At 25.1% G+C, this 17084-nt stretch overlaps 8 protein-coding genes across 11 annotated transcripts in view; 2 read left to right on the forward strand and 6 right to left on the reverse strand.

Annotated features, from left to right (window-relative positions):
- Positions 1 to 2957: 2957 nt before the first annotated feature.
- LOC109600970 (flexible cuticle protein 12-like) lies at positions 2958 to 3577 on the forward strand. The gene is made up of 3 exons (XM_020017166.2): positions 2958 to 3080; positions 3155 to 3276; positions 3331 to 3577. The coding sequence occupies exons 1-3, from the start codon at positions 2958 to 2960 to the stop codon at positions 3524 to 3526; spliced, it is 441 nt and encodes a 146-aa protein (XP_019872725.2). The 3' UTR covers positions 3527 to 3577.
- The window catches only part of LOC109600969 (flexible cuticle protein 12-like), a 31669-nt gene continuing 17641 nt past the window's right edge, over positions 3057 to 17084 (forward strand). Inside the window, exon 1 of the mRNA XM_049966564.1 lies at positions 3057 to 3080. Coding sequence (XP_049822521.1) covers positions 3072 to 3080 — 9 coding nt within the window. The 5' untranslated portion in view covers positions 3057 to 3071. The remainder of the gene's footprint in view (positions 3081 to 17084) is intronic.
- On the reverse strand, positions 5010 to 9928 carry LOC109600961 (flexible cuticle protein 12-like). Of its 4 annotated transcripts, none has more exons than XM_049966569.1 (3): positions 9920 to 9928; positions 5279 to 5397; positions 5010 to 5220 (listed from the first exon to the last, which is right to left on the reverse strand). In XM_049966569.1, the coding sequence occupies exons 1-3, from the start codon at positions 9926 to 9928 to the stop codon at positions 5025 to 5027; spliced, it is 324 nt and encodes a 107-aa protein (XP_049822526.1). In that variant the 3' UTR covers positions 5010 to 5024. The 4 variants fall into 4 exon arrangements, with proteins under 4 accessions (XP_049822526.1, XP_049822525.1, XP_049822524.1 ...); XM_049966568.1 differs by lacking the exon at positions 9920 to 9928 and adding an exon at positions 8406 to 8414; XM_049966567.1 differs by lacking the exon at positions 9920 to 9928 and adding an exon at positions 6912 to 6920.
- Positions 6438 to 6935, reverse strand: LOC109600968 (flexible cuticle protein 12-like). The gene is made up of 3 exons (XM_020017162.2): positions 6912 to 6935; positions 6707 to 6825; positions 6438 to 6648 (listed from the first exon to the last, which is right to left on the reverse strand). Exons 1-3 carry the CDS (start codon positions 6918 to 6920, stop codon positions 6453 to 6455), a joined length of 324 nt encoding a protein of 107 aa, XP_019872721.2. The 5' UTR covers positions 6921 to 6935; the 3' UTR covers positions 6438 to 6452.
- On the reverse strand, positions 7906 to 8325 carry LOC109600978 (flexible cuticle protein 12-like; the record flags this gene model as incomplete). The annotated part of the gene is made up of 2 exons (XM_020017172.2): positions 7906 to 8142; positions 8201 to 8325. Coding segments are annotated over 2 exons (321 nt in total), but the record flags the coding sequence as incomplete, so codon positions are not given.
- LOC109600971 (flexible cuticle protein 12-like) lies at positions 9414 to 9958 on the reverse strand. Its single transcript, XM_049966566.1, has 3 exons — positions 9920 to 9958; positions 9714 to 9832; positions 9414 to 9655 (listed from the first exon to the last, which is right to left on the reverse strand). The coding sequence occupies exons 1-3, from the start codon at positions 9926 to 9928 to the stop codon at positions 9460 to 9462; spliced, it is 324 nt and encodes a 107-aa protein (XP_049822523.1). The 5' UTR covers positions 9929 to 9958; the 3' UTR covers positions 9414 to 9459.
- LOC109600974 (flexible cuticle protein 12-like) lies at positions 11504 to 12131 on the reverse strand. The gene is made up of 3 exons (XM_020017169.2): positions 12006 to 12131; positions 11792 to 11910; positions 11504 to 11735 (listed from the first exon to the last, which is right to left on the reverse strand). Exons 1-3 carry the CDS (start codon positions 12012 to 12014, stop codon positions 11549 to 11551), a joined length of 315 nt encoding a protein of 104 aa, XP_019872728.1. The 5' UTR covers positions 12015 to 12131; the 3' UTR covers positions 11504 to 11548.
- On the reverse strand, positions 14469 to 14993 carry LOC109600976 (flexible cuticle protein 12-like). The gene is made up of 2 exons (XM_020017171.2): positions 14927 to 14993; positions 14469 to 14839 (listed from the first exon to the last, which is right to left on the reverse strand). Exons 1-2 carry the CDS (start codon positions 14933 to 14935, stop codon positions 14531 to 14533), a joined length of 318 nt encoding a protein of 105 aa, XP_019872730.1. The 5' UTR covers positions 14936 to 14993; the 3' UTR covers positions 14469 to 14530.

The raw sequence follows: 17084 nt of genomic DNA on the forward strand, positions 1-17084 counted from the left end.
AATAAATTTATTGGGAATTTTTAGGTCGACCGTAAATTCGCAATTCGGTATTGTTTTCCGCGTATCAGGAAGAAAGGAATTTCTTTTTGATTAGATCGACAATTTTCGTTACATAATTTCATAAAATTAAATTATTTAATTATGTTTCTAATTTAATTTTGATATTTAACTTCTTAGGATTTTTTTATATACATTTGAAATCATAAAATTTGAATTTTTGTTTCGATTTTTACAAACTTTTTTTAAATGACAAAAAACATTTTTTATGTAAGTAAATATTTTTATGCTTTACAAATTACAAAATACAGATTTTATGAGGATGTCCCAAAAGGGTCACATTTCTTTCTCTTTTTTTAAGAACACATTTTTAATTTTATCATATTTCTAAGGTCGTTATGAACATTATAAAATCAAAATGTCGAATGAAACTTCCTTAGACAACTTAAATTATTTGATATATATTTTATTAATTATAATTGCCAGAATGGTATAGATAATGATTTGTATAATATTATATAAATAAATTTAGTTTTTTGTGTATTTTATGGAAAAAAATTGCAAAAAATAAAAAATAAAGGAAATAAAATGTCAATATTAATAAATAACTTAATGTAGTGTATTTCTAATTAATATATTTGTATCTATAAAAGGTTCATTGTTTATTCGACTATTGGAATTTTCTCAATCTTTATAAATATAACAATGAAAAAATGTCAGATTCAAAGCTTTTTAATTTTTTTATTATGTATTTAATTTATATATTTTTTTATTTTAAAATAAACGTTAAATGAAATTTCTAAAATATGGCACATGTCAATTTTCTAAAATTTAATTTGGACCTTTGATATTTTCCAATTTATTTTTATTTATATATTTTATACAAAAGAATATAATCTAACTACAAAATTCAAATTTTATGGGGATTTTAAGGATCGCACTGTATTTTTTTCTTTTTTATTAGAGAACACATTTTTAATTTTATCATATTTCTAAGATCGTTATGATTTATGATAAAATTTTGTTTAATAATTTTATTTTACCATTTGATAGATACAATTTATCCATAATACCTATTTTGGTCGTCTATTCTCATTTTATTAATATTAATATTATTTCTAACGTATTTTATCATTACAAACTGAATAACCTTAAAATATTTAAAACCTTACAATTGAATTCTTAGTTTGTATTTCAGTTATAATAATTAATTTATTGTGAAATAGACTTTGAACTTAATTTTATGGATGGCTTTTGTAAATAAATTTATTGGGTAATTCTGTATTGTTTTCCATATATCAGAAAGAAAGGAATTTTTTTTTATTTAAATCAACAATTTTCGTATATAATTTTACAAAATTAAATTATTGAACTATGTTTCTAAATTAATGTTAATATTTGTCATTTTTAGGATTTTATGACATACAGTGTGGCCCATTTGAAAGCATAAAATTTGAATTTTTGTTCCGATTTTTATAAACTATTTTTTCCAATTGTAAAGAATGAAGATTGTATGACAAAAAAACGATATTTTCTTGAGAACACATTCTTAATTTTATCATACAAATGAAAATTATTCAGAATACATATTTTGGTCGTCCATTATTATTAGTATTATCTCAATGGTATTTGTTCTGTTTTTTCTCTTTTCTTTTTGAGAACACATTTTTAATTGTATCATATTTCTAAGGTCGTTATGAGCATAATAAAATCAAATTGTCGAATGAAATTTCTATAATTTTACAATTTTTATTAAACTACCTTAGACAACTTAAATTAATTTATATATAATTAATATTAATTTTTAAAATTTTAATTGCCATAAAGATATTTGACTAACTATTTTTAAATATACTGATTTATTTTATATTATATTATATAAATTAATTTCGTTTTTTGTCTATTTTATGGAAAAAAATTGCAGAATAAAATAAATAAAGGAAAAAAATGTCAATAATAACATATAATTCAATATAGTTTATTTTTAATTAATAAAAAACAGGATTAGATCCTATGAAAGGTTCGTTGTTTAATCGACTATTGGAATCTCCACAACCTTCATAAATATAACAATAAAAAAATATTTTTTCAGTTTCAAAGCTTAAATTGTTAAGATTTATTTAAATTCATTTTCCAAAAAATAAATATGATTAATTCTTAAAAATGGTACATTATTTAGAGCACTGGTTTGATTGTAATATTTGATGACACAAGTTTGTTTATTAATTATTTAAAACGACGAAAATATCAGGTCAGTTTTTACAAAAAATATTTTTTTTATTATGTAATTAGTTTATATATTTTTTATTTTAAAATAAAAACGTCAAATGAAATTTCTAAAATATGTCAATTTTTCAAAATTTAATTTGGGACTTAATATTTGCCAAATTATTTTTATTTATATACTTTATATTATGTATTATTATTTGTCAGTACAAAATGGGTAACCTTAAATAATTTAAAACCTTCCAATTGAATTCTTGGTTTGTATTTCAATTATAATAATTAATATATTATTAAACGGACTCTGAATATTTCAAGGTGTGAGTGGTAATGTAGCTGTGAAATTTAGTATTTGAAATGAAAGTGATACATAGCCTTAAAATGGTTACCCAATTTATTGTTCTATTGTCTTCTCAATTCGTCTGATTGTAAGATGACAATCTAACTAAATTGAATTAGTCGTATTTTATCTTATGAGATAAATCAATTACAAACATCACCTTTTTGATGTCTGTATAATTGATTATTTTGTATGACAAGAAACGTCATAATTTATAACAAAATCTAAGCTGATTATTAATGGTTGAATACTAATTTTTTAACAAGGTAGTGTGATAAAATATTTGGTAACGAACAAACAATGTGACGGTGGTGGTGATGATGATCTTTAAGCACTTGATGAAATGCATATCATTAGAATACATAATATCGGTTAAGGTTAATCATCCACTTTAGTTATGCGATTTTTTGTTAATAAAATTTTGGGTGGGACAGTGTTACACAATTCCGTATATAAACCATCAGTATCTATCTCATCATCACACTCAGGACTGATCCGCAAAATCACCAACATGAAAGTAGTTAGTATCACTAGTGTTGTGTTTTAGTGATAGTGACGTGTATTAAAGTGTACTCATTAATGATTAAATTTTAGATCGCCGTTTTCGCCGCCGTTTTGGCCGTAGCTTTGGCTGCCCCACAAAGGAACCCAGACGCCGAGGCTCAAGTTCTCAGGAACGACTTGGACAACATCGGTGTTGATGGATACAACTTTGCGTAAGTCCATTCAAGCTTAACATTGTTCAGTTTGTAACGTCAATTGGTTTTTAGCTATGAAACCAGCAACGGAATCGCCGCCCAAGAACAAGGACAATTGATCAACCCTGGACACGAAAACGAATCCATCGCTGTACGTGGATCCTTCCAATACGTAGGTCCTGACGGTGTAACTTACCAAGTCACCTACATTGCTGACGACAACGGTTTCCAACCACAAGGCGCCCACTTGCCAGTTGCCCCACAATAAATTTATTTTTAATTTATTTATATAAAAAAATAAAAAACGCAAAAAAATATTATTTATTGGTTTAATTTACGGCTGATAATTTATATATATTCTTATTATATAATATAATAGAGATAAAAAAATAAAAACTAAACCTAAATCTCGTTGTTGAAAATGAGAGTAATAAAATCAAAATAGCGAATGAAATTTCTATAATTTTACCATTATTATTGAACTACTTTAGACAACTTAAATTATTTTATAAATAATTGTAATTTTTTTTAAATTTAATTCGTCACTATGCTGTTGAACTATTTTTAATGATATATATTTATATAATATTGCATAACTGGCAACAAAAAAAAAAAGAAATAAAGGAAATTAAATGTCAATATAAACGAATAATTCAATGTAATTTATTTCTAATTAATAAAAAAAACAAGATTTGATTTTATAAAAAGTTCGTCGTTTAATCGACTATTGGAATCTCCACAACCTTCATAAGTATAAGAATAAAGAATGTTTCCTCAGTTTTAAAGTTTAAATTTATAAGATTTAATTAAAATTAAAAAACACTTAAATATTATTTATACTTTAGACAACTTAAATTATATTATACATAATTAATATTAATTTTTAAAATTATATATATATATATATATATATATATATATATATATATATATATATATATATATATATATTTCCCATGTTATTTATAATCTAACATTATAAAAAATAAATGACAGGAAATAAAATGTCAATATAAATGTAAATTTTAATTTATTTTTAAGTTTTTTTTTTGATTCTACAAAAGGTTCGTTGTTTAATCAGCTATTGAAATCCACACCTTTTTAAATATATGAATAAAAGAAAAGTTTCAATTTTCAAATAATAATTAAATATAAAGATTATTTTTAAAAATTTTCTTTTATATAGAGCTCTGGTTTAATTTGTAACATTTGATACTAATAGTTTATTGATTTTATTTTTTTAATATTTATGTAATGTCAAAGGTAATTTTTTTAATTCAATTTGGTACTTTCATATTTGCCAAATTTTATTATTACAGATTTGAAACGGATTGGGAAACTATTATTTAAAAATATTAATAGAATGTCAATATAAATGTATAAATTAAAGTTTATTTTCAATTCTTAAATAACAAGATTTTATTTTATAAAGGGTTCGTTGCTTAATCAGCCACTGAAATCTCCAGCTTTTTAAATATAAGAAATAAAGAATTCCTCAATTGTAAAGCCTAAATTATTAAATTTATTTTGGTTTATATTTAAATAAAATAATTAATATAATGATTAATTTTTTGAGAATTTTTTATTTTCTAGAGCACTGATTTGATTTGTAATACCTGACATCACATTATTCATTATTTAAAATAACGAAAATATCAATTATTAACAATATAATATATTATTTTTAATGTAAATACAAACAAAACCAATAAATAATTTTTTTTTTTTTGATTTTTTATTTTTTATAAAAATAAATTAATAACAATTTATTGGGGGGCAACTGGCAAATGGGCGCCTTGTGGTTGGAAACCGTTTTCGTCGGCGATGTAAGTCACTTGGTAGGTTACACCATCAGGTCCTACGTATTGGAAGGATCCACGTACAGCGATGGCTTCGTTTTCAGATCCAGCGTTGATGAGTTGTCCTTGTTCTTGAGCTTGGATTTTGTTGCTGGTTTCGTAGCTGTAAAAATATTTGTGTTAAAAGTTAATTATATGTAAATTATCATTATAAAACTTACGCCCAGTTGAATCCGTCAGTGCCGATGTTGTCCAAGTCGTTCCTGAGCACTTGGGCGTCAGCGTCTGGATTAGCTGGGGCAGCCAAAGCTACGGCCAAAACGGCGGCGAAAATGGCGATCTGAAATTTAATTGTTTATCAGTCACTTGTAAATCCATATTTGAGATCACAATCACTAGACACTGGCACAAAAAACAGATACTAACAACTTTCATGGTGACGGTTATTGAGTGGAGTAATCCAAAGTGGTGATAATATTTGATTTACGTTTAGTTTATATATGAAAAAATTTTGTCCCACCTCAAATTGCTCACCAGAAGATGTTACCACAAAATTGCATAAAGTAACCTTAGGTGATATAAGATATTTCAATGACACACATGAAAATTGTTAATTAATTATTAATAATTTGTAATATTTGATACTACAAGTTTATTTATTATTTAAAATCATGAAGAATTCAGATATTGACAGTGAAACACGTTAATTTTAATGTAACTAATGTTTCTAACGTATATGCAAATAAAACCAATAATTAATATTTATTTAACTTTTTTAAATTAAAAAAATAAAAAATACAAAAAAATATTTATTTCTTTTAATTTTTTGTTTAATGTTTAAATGTATGTATTTATTATTTTAAAATAAAATTGTTGAATGAAATTTCTAAAATTTTATTATTATTATTGAAGTGCTTAAGACAACTTAAATTATTTTATAAGAAATTCTGTCATATATAATTTTTATTCGGGACTTTGAATTTACCAAACTATTTTTAAAGATATTATTGATTTGAAACAGATTAAGAAATTATTATTTATATTTTATATAGAAAGGAATATAAACCAACATTAAAAAGAAAGATATAAAATGTTAATTTTGATGTATACTTTAATTTATTTTCAATTCTGAGAAACAAGGTTCAGCTACTGGAATCTCCACCTTCTTGAATATAAGAGAAAAAATTAATTCAATTTTAAAGCTTAAATTGTTAAGATTTATTTTAGTTCAGTTTTGATTTTTAATATTTGATCACAAGTTTATTCATTAATTAAAATAATGAAAATATCAGATATTAACAATATAATATATTATTTATAATGTAAATACAAATAAAACAAATAAATATTTTTTTTTGGATTTTTTATTTTTTATAAAAATAAATTAATAACAATTTATTGTGGAGCAACTGGTAAATGGGCGCCTTGTGGTTGGAAACCGTTTTCGTCGGCGATGTAAGTTACTTGGTAGGTTACACCATCAGGTCCTACGTATTGGAAGGATCCACGTACAGCGATGGCTTCGTTTTCAGATCCAGCGTTGATGAGTTGTCCTTGTTCTTGAGCTTGGATTTTGTTGCTGGTTTCATAGCTGTAAAAATATTCGAATTATTAATTGATTGTGCATAAATTATCATTGTAAAACTTACGCCCAGTTGAATCCGTCAGTGCCGATGTTGTCCAAGTCGTTCCTGAGCACTTGGGCGTCAGCGTCTGGGTTAGCTGGGGCAGCCAAGGCTACGGTCAATACGGCGGCGAAAACGGCGATCTGAAATTAATTGTTTATCAGTCACATGTCAATCCATATTTAAGGTCACAATCACTAGACACTAGCACAAAAAAGCAGATACTAACAACTTTCATGGTGACGGTTGTTGAGTGGAGTAATCCAAAGTGGTGATAATATTTGATTTACGTTTGGTTTATATATGAAAAAATTTTGTCCCACTTCAAATTGCCCACCAGAAGATGTTACCAAAAAATTGCATAAACTAACCTTAGGTGATATAAGATATTTCAATGACACAAATGAAAATTGTTAATTATTTATTAATGATTGAATATGATGGTCTAAATCAGAATTATATAAAGCACTGGCTTAATTTGTAATATTTGATACTACAAGTTTATTCATTATTTAAAATCACAAAGAATTTCGATACTAACAGTGTAACATGTTATTTATAATGAAACCAATGTTTCTAACAAATAAAACCAATAAATAATAATTAATATTTATTTAGATTTTTTAAAATATAAAAAATAAAAAATACAAAAAAATATTTATTTGTTTATTTTTTGTTTAATATTTAAATTTATATATATTTTATATCAAAATAAAATTGTCGAATGAACTTTCTAAATTTGATTATTATTATTGGAGTGCTTTAGATAACTTAAATTATTTTATAAGAAATTCTAGAATATGTCATATGTAATTTGAAGATTTTATGACAAATGTATATTTTTTTATTTTTTTTTTTGTGGGACTTGGGGTATATACCAAACTATTTTTGAATATGTATATTGATTTGAAACAAATTAAGATACTATTATTTATATTTTATATAGAAAAAAACATAAACTATCATTAAATAAAAAACAATAAAATGTTAATATGGTTGTATACTTTAATTTATTTTCAATTCTGAGAATCAAGATGATATTCTGTAAAAGGTTCATTGCTTACTCAGCTACTGGAATCTCCACCTTCTTAAATATAAGAGAAAAAATTTCCTCAATTTTAAAGCTGTTAAGATTTATTTTAATTCAGCTTTGATTGCTAATAATTGACCACAAGTTTATATTATTAGTAATGTAAATACAAATAAAACCAATAAATATTTTTTTCTGATTTTATATTTTTTATAAAAATAAACTAGTAACAAATTATTGTGGGGCAACTGGCAAATGGGCGCCTTGTGGTTGGAAACCGTTTTCGTCGGCGATGTAAGTCACTTGGTAGATTACACCATCAGGTCCTACGTATTGGAAGGATCCACGTACAGCGATGGCTTCGTTTTCAGATCCAGCGTTGATGAGTTGTCCTTGTTCTTGAGCTTGGATTTTGTTGCTGGTTTCATAGCTGTAAAAATATTCGAATTATTAATTGATTGTGCATAAATTATCAATGTTCAACTTACGCCCAGTTGAATCCGTCAGTGCCGATGTTGTCCAAGTCGTTCCTGAGCACTTGGGCGTCAGCGTCTGGGTTAGCAGGGGTAGCCAAAGCTACGGCCAAAACGGAGGCGAGAATGGCGATCTGAAATTTAATTGTTTATCAGTCACTTGTAAATCCATATTTGAGGTCACAATCACTAGACACTAGCACAAAAAACAGATACTAACAACTTTCATGGTGACGGTTGTTGAGTGGAGTAATCCAAAGTGGTGATAATATTTGATATACGTTTGGTTTATATATGAAAAAATTTTGTCCCACTTCAAATTGCCCACCAGAAGATCTTACTACAAAATTGCACAAACTAACCTTAGGTGATATAAGATATTTCAATGACACACACGAAAATTTTTAATTTATTATTAATAATTGAATATGATGATATAAATTAGAATGTATTGTATTATCTAAAGCACTGATTTAATTTGTAATATTTGATACTACAAAGTTTATTCATTATTTAAAATCACTAAAAAATCAGATATTAACAATTTAACGTATTATTTATAATGTAACCAATGTTTTTAACGTATATGCAAATAAAATCAATAAATAATACTTATTTAGATTTTTTAAAATATGAAAAATACAAAAAATATTTATTTATTTAATATTTAAATTTATATAACTTTTATTTAAAATTAAAATTGTTGAATGAAATTTTTAATATTTGATTATTATTATTGAAGTGCTTTAGATAATTTAAGTTATGTAATAAGAAATTCTAGAATATTTCATATGTAATTTGAAGATTTTATAACAAAAGTATTTTTTTAAAATTTTATTCGATAGTGATATTTACCAAACTATGTTTGAAGAAATTACTGATTTGAAACAGATTGAGATACTATGATTTATATTTTATATAGAAAAAAAATAAAAACTATCATTAAATAAAAGGCAATAAAATGTCAATATCGTTGTATACTTTAATTTATTTTAAATTCTGAGAAAGGTTCGTTGCTTACTCAACTACTGGAATCTCTACCTCCTTAAATATAAGAGAAAAAATTTCCTCAATTTTATAGCTTAAATTGTTAAAATTTATTTTAGTTCAGCTTTGATTTCTAATATTTGACCACAAGTTTATTCAATATTTAAAATAACGAAAGTATCAGATATTAACAATATAATATATTATTAATAATGTAAATACAAATAAAATCAATAAATATTTTTTTTTTGTTTTTTTATTTTTTATAAAAATAAACTAGTAACAAATTATTGTGGGGCAACTGGCAAATGGGCGCCTTGTGGTTGGAAACCGTTTTCGTCGGCGATGTAAGTCACTTGGTAGGTTACACCATCAGGTCCTACGTATTGGAAGGATCCACGTACAGCGATGGCTTCGTTTTCAGATCCAGCGTTGATGAGTTGTCCTTGTTCTTGAGCTTGGATTTTGTTGCTGGTTTCGTAGCTGTAAAAATATTCGTGTTAATAGTTAATTATATGTAAATTATCATTGTAAAACTTACGCCCAGTTGAATCCGTCAGTGCCAATGTTGTCCAAGTCGTTCCTGAGCACTTGGGCGTCAGCGTCTGGGTTAGCTGGGGCAGCCAAGGCTACGGCCAAAACGGCGGCGAAAACGGCGATCTGAAATTTAATTGTTTATCAGTCACTTGTAAATCCATAATTGAGGGCACAATCACTATACACTAGCACAAAGGTACAGATACTAACAACTTTCATGGTGACGGTTGTTGAGTGGAGTAATCCAAAGTGGTGATAATATTCGATTTACGTCTAGTTTATATATGAAAAAATTTTGTCCCACTTCAAATAGTCTACCAGAAGATCTAACCACAAAATTGCATAAATTAACCTTAGATGATATAAGGTATTTCAATGACACGCATGAAAATTTTAAAGTTCACATTAGTATATTTAATTAACGGATTTCTTAACGCAAGTGTTACTCAAATAGTTTGCTTTTACCAATTGTATCAGTATTTTTTAATTCATTTATACTCGTGTAAGTTGATGTTTTTTAACTTTAAGGAAATGCAATACACAATTAATAAGAAGAAAAAGTAAGTAATAAATTATGCAAAGGAAACAAAATTTAATTAAGAATTTTTTAAAACTCAATCTCAATGTCTTAACGTTTGACACATATACAATATTGTTAAATAATTATATAATGATAATTAATAAATTTAATTAATTAATAATTATATAATTTTTAGGCGTAATAAAGAATAGGAAAATTTTTTCATATTTTATTTTTATTGCCTATATATTTCTTTTTATTTGTTGTATAACAAAATTAACTAAATGTTTTAAATTGTGGCTAATTTTATAATTAATTATATTATGATTTAGGATTAAGTAATTTTTTTTGATATTCTAAAATAATGTTTTATTTTAAATAAATAAATAATAATCATAATAATAAATAATCGTACTTTTTGCAAGCATATATAATAATTATTCAGTATTTAATATATAAGTAATAATAATAGTGTAGAAAAAATTTTAAATTTAAATTTTACTTATTTTTTTTAATATTATATTAACTTTATGTTTTATATATAACTAAAATGGTTTAAAAAAATAATATATTTTTAAACGTTTCTTGAATAATTTGATAATGTAAAAATATTATTAATTAAATAACTTCTTTCCTTCTTTATTAGTTATAATTTATACAGTAAATATTAATACTTATATCCTTCACATTTTGTGTTAATTTTTAAATTGCCGTATTTCCGTTCAAGAATCAGAAAAATAAGAATAAATAAAACGATATATTATTGTATTTATTTAAATTTTTGTCTAATAGACATTTTTAAATTTTAAATTTTCTATTGATTAAACAAAGATTACAGATGTTTAATAAAACATTACATATTGAAGATTATTCATTAATTTAAGTAATTTTAATGTATTAAATATTTATATTAATTTATAAAAATATTTACCATTTATAATATAATTTAAATAATTGAAATTTTATGAAATAACTTTATAATTAATTATAATTTAAACAGTAAGAAAATAATCTTTCTTCTTTGTTTTGTACTAAATTTAACTGTAACAAAAATACTAATTCACAGTATATTATTGTTATTATTTAAATTTTCATAATATTCTTAACAGATTTAATCTTTTAGCACAGAAGATTTTAAAAAATATTTGTTAATATTATTTATAATAAAATTTAAACAATATAATATGATTTAAATAATAAACCTCATTTGGCTAAATTTTTAAATGTTCATATTCACGTTTATTTACCAAAATAGGAATAAATAAGACACAATATTATTTTTTTTTGTGGTTTTTATTATTTTTTAACTTATAAACAATTTATTGTGGCAAATGGGCACCTTGTGGTTGGAAACCGTTTTCATCAGCAATGTAGGTGACTTGGTAGGTTTGACCGTCAGGTCCTACGTATTGGAAGGATCCACGTACGGCAATAGCTTCGTTGTCAGTACCGATGTTGTTCAATTGTCCTTGTTCTTGAGCGGCGATTTTGTTGCTGGTTTCGTAGCTGCATATGTATTAAGTTAGTGAAACTGAAGCTGACTTAAAGGTCAATAGACTTACGCATAGTTGAATCCATCGGTACCAATGTTGTCCAAGTCGTTCCTGAGGACTTGGGCGTCCCTTTCGGATCCTTGTGGGGCAGCAAGAGCTACAGCCAAAACGGCGAAGAGTACGGCTACCTAAAATTACAACATTTATTAGCACCCAAACTTTCATCAAAACACTTTTTTTCACTAATCACTTAGAACACTTAATATAATAATTAAATACTAACTACTTTCATGTTGGCGATTTTGTGGACTAGTCGAGTCGGTGTACTGAACGTTTTTTCGCTTTGCTTTTTATATGTGATCGTCCCACCCGAAAAGTTGCTAAAAAATTATGCAAAATTGCATATATTAACCTTAGATATATATAATTCAATGGCACGCACGATGATCTTTAAAGTTCACATTATGCAGGAGTTTGCGAAGATCGCCATAATTTAATTAATAATTCCGAGATGTTCTACTTTATATTCAAGTTTTTATTATTTTATAATGTGCAATAAATTGTGGCTGAAATTTTATTTTACTTTTTATTCGTTTCCTAAAGGAATTTTTATGGTCAAAAATTAAATTATAAGTGTGTACATTCTAAAATATAATTTTAATTATTTAATTTTATCTTTATAAAAAATATTATTGAGTAATCCCTTTGTTTCTAATTTATAAAAATATTTACCATTTGTAATATAATTTATATAATTGAAATTTTCTAAAACTACTATTTCTTATTTTATAATTAATTATAATTTAAACAATAAAAATTAATTATCTTTTCATTGTATCAGTATCAAATTTAACTGTAACAAAAATAAATAAGACAATAAATTATTGTTATTTATTAACAGATTTAATTCTATAGTATAGAAAATTTTAAAAATATTTTTTAATATTATTTTAATTATTTAATTTTATTTTAAATATAAATGTCCAAAAGTAATTATTTTGTAATTTGTAGGTTTTTTAAGATATAATTTTTAATTTATTGCTAAAATTATAACAAATTAGTAATTTAAACAAATATCTTATCTATATAAAAATATTATTGAGTATTTTCTTTGCTTCTAATTTATAAAAATATTTACCATTTATATATTTTATATTATATATAATTTAAATAATTGAAATTTTATGAAATTATATTAAATAACTTCTTCCTTAATATTTAATTATAATTTAAACAATAAAAAATAATTCTTTTCTTTGTTTTTTAAAGTATCAAATTTAACTGTAACAAAAATAAATAAGACAATATATTATGTTATTATTTAAATTTTCATTATTTATTAACAAATTTAATATTTTAATATAGAAAATTTTAAAAATATTTATTAATATAATTTTAATTATTTAATTTTATTTTAAATATAAATGCCCAAAATAAATGATTTTATAATTTGTGGCTTATTTTAAGATATTACTTTTATTTTATTGCTAAAATTACAATAAATTAGTTATTTTAACAAAAATCTTATCTATATAAAAATATTATTGAGTGTTCTCTTTGCTACTAATTTATAAAAATATTTACCATTTATATATATTATATATAATTTGAATAATAGAAATTTTATGAAATTATATTAATTAAATAACTTCTTCCTTCATAATTAATTATACTTTAAACAATAAAAAATGTTTTCTTTGTTTTTTAAAGTATCAAATTTAACTGAAACACAAATAAATAAGACAATATATTATTGTTATTATGCAAATTATCGTTATTTATTAACAGATTTAATATTTCAGTATAGAAAATTTTAAAAATATTTATTAATATTATTTTAATTGTTTAATTTTATTTTATTGCTAAAATTATAAAAAAATATTATCTATATAAAAAATATTATTGAGTATTCTCTTTGCTTCTAATTTATAAAAATATTTACCATTTATATATATTATATTATATTATATAGAATTAAAATAATTTAAATATTATGAAATTTTATTAATTAAATAACTTCTTCCTTCATAATTAATTATAATTTACACAATAAAAAAATAATCATCTTTTCTTTGTTTTTTAAAGTATCAAATTTAACTGTAACAAAAATAAATAGGATAATATATTATTGTCATTATTTAAATTTTCGTTATTTATTATCAAATTTAAACTTTTAGTATAGAAAATTTAAAAAAATGTTATTAATATTATTTTAATTATTTAATTTTATTTTAAATATAAATGTCCAAAAGAAATGGTTTTGTAATTTGTAGGTTTTTTTAAGATATTATTTTTATTTTATTGATAAAATTATAATAAATTAGTTATTTTAACAAATATCTGATCTATATAAAACATATAAAACTATAAAACTATATAAAACACATAAAACTTGTTTTAAGTTTTGTTATTTATTTTATAAATTTATCATAATTGAAACTATAAAATACTTTGTATACCTTATTAATTTTAGATTTCATTTAGTTATTTGACGAAATTTATACTACTAGATTATCAAGACATTTGATTTCTTAGTGATGAATAGTGGATCAAATTTTGTCTTGGTGTATAGTTGAATGAACTGGGGTATGAAATTCTGCCTCATCCCTTATACGCATCAAACCTTATGCCAACTGATTATCACTTTGTCAAATATTTCTACACTTTGAATGCTTTAAAAATTAAATTTACCTTTTATAACAACTCACTGAAGCTACAAAAACACAAATTTTGTCAATTATTAAATGAAAAGCTGTTTTAATTTTTTTTAATTTTATTATTTTTTATAAATAACTACAAACTAAACAATTATTGAGGTAAGTGGGCGCCTTGTGGTTGGAATCCGTTGTCGTCAGCGATGTAGGTGACTTGGTAGGTTTGACCATCAGGTCCGACGTATTGGAAGGATCCACGTACAGCAATTGACTCAGCATCGGTACCAGGGTTTATCAATTGTCCTTGTTCCTGTGCCGCAATCCTGTTGCTGGTTTCGTACGCGTAGCTATATCCATCGACTCCAATATTATCCAAGTCATTTCTGAGCACCTGAGCATCAGCTTCGGGGTTTCTCTGTGGGGCAGCCAAAGCTACGGCCAAAACGGCGGCGAAAACAAACACCTGAAAATTATCCAATTATAACACTTTTCAGTTTCAATAACCAAATCACAATAATAATAAAACACTGGCACTAAAATGAATACTAACTACTTTCATGGTGAATATTTGATCAGATTATCCAATATGAAGATTTTTAATCCGATTTCGTTTTTATATGTTTTTTGGGGTATTGTTCCCACCCAAAATTCGCTGAATATATTAAACATTAAATGACATAATGTGTGATCTTTAAAGATCAATTTCATATGCACATATAAGTGGGTGTTATGTTTTATATTATATAAAAAGTATTGTGGTGTTTAGAAGAAAGAGTTCACTGACACATTCAAATTATAAAAGTAAGTAATTAATTAAATCATTCTGTGTACTGTGGTAATTAGATTTGGTAACATTTAAAATTGATCAGACCATCTGTTGTAAAGGAGCACTTCTAATTAGACCTAAGACAATGATTAATATTCAAGGCAATCGAAAAACTTCTTGTGCATTTACAAGAGTGCAGTGAAAGTCTGCATTTACGTTTCCAATAAATTTGTAGGAATTAGGGTTGTTTGAATAATTATTAACAGATTCTTACATAATGGATTGCCCATTTAGCATATGTTTTATAAATTCGTTTATGCAAATACGAGAAACATGTAAATAATCAGTTAATGCCAGTTGAAAAGATCTTTCCAAGTCTGACAGACCATTTTCTTAATAACCTCTTAAATAGTAGAAGTGCTCAATATGAATGGAAATAGTTAAATCACAATGCGCATAAAAAATAAGGTGAAGAAACAATGAGTGATTGAATAAATTAGATATTTATAACATTCAATTCATCCGGCGTACATGACTCGATTGTCGGTCCGTTAACGGTGACGTTAGTGAAGAAGTATGAGATATGGGAAAGAAGATGCGACCTGTTGTTCTCCGCCGGTGTGATTAGTTTGTAAATGTCATCTATGGGAAGCGACCGACCCTGAAAATTAAATATGCCAACGCGCCATCTTGCTTTTCCAATCCATGATTTATTTTCTGTTGCTAACATTCACCGCAACCGTTAAACTAAAATCATGTTGGGTCTATTTGTGAGGGAAATAACAACAAATTCGCACAATTAAATTATTAGCACTTCAGTAGCTGGGAATTTATTAAACTCGAACCAGTTCTAATTATATGTCGGAGGTAATTGGCATACTTGAACCCAGTTCGATGGGATAATGACTTAATTGAACTGGCTATTAATCTTGATGCGTGGTTTTGAACTGAGTCACGTGTTTACATGATCTCGTTCTGATTCAATCGTGATATGTAAATCTGGACTAGACTATTTAGATTACACGGTCTGCAGATTTGTATTACAAGTTCACGACAAGAATATCCGGTTTATCGTCTGGAGATTTTCGCATCATTTAGTTTTTTTTATTCAAATTTGTTATATTAGTAACTTGAATAAGTTCTCGCTGTTTCTTCAAAAATGGCAATTTTTATATTCCGTGCATGCAATTTCGAATGATAACGTATCTGCAACGAAGTACAGCATCAAATTTTAAATTTTAATGTAAATTGAATCGATTAATGGTCCTGAAAATGTCTACTTTTGTGCCAAATAAAGTGTATTTGTGGGGCATTTTATTGCACTATTTTATTCCAAAAGAAATCTGAAGCACACAGAATTCTTGCGGTGTCTGGCACGACATGCAGAGATTGGTTTCAACGCTTCAAAAATGATTTTTAAATTGAAGATAAAGAATGTTCTGGAGCAAGGAAGAAATTTGAGGATAAATAATTGGAGGAATTACTTAATCAAGACCGATGTTGTCAATAGTTTTAAAACGTTTAAAAGTGATACAGAAGAAAGAATGTTGGATGGTGTATGATTTGAAGCTGAGAAACGTTGAATGGCGTTTTTTCACGTGTGAAATATTGTTTCAACGACCGACAAGAAAAGGTTTTTTGCACTGCATCGTGTCTGGCGATGAAAAGTGGATAAACTACACTAATTCAAAGCCTAAAAAATTATGGGCTAAGCCTGGAAATACGTCAACATCTTCTGCAAAACCAAGTGTTCATGATTGGAAGCTTCTTCTCTGCATTTGGTAGGATCTGCAGGGTGTAATTTATTATGAACTGTTCACACCGCAAAACATTACAAGCATATGTGTCAATAGTTTTAAAACTTTCAAAAGTGATATAGAAGAAAGAACGTTGGACGCCGTATGATTTGAAGCTGACGTTGAACGGCGTTTTCTCATGTGTG

Source organism: Aethina tumida, chromosome 4, assembly GCF_024364675.1.
Source record: "Aethina tumida isolate Nest 87 chromosome 4, icAetTumi1.1, whole genome shotgun sequence".
NCBI lineage: Eukaryota > Metazoa > Arthropoda > Insecta > Coleoptera > Nitidulidae > Aethina > Aethina tumida.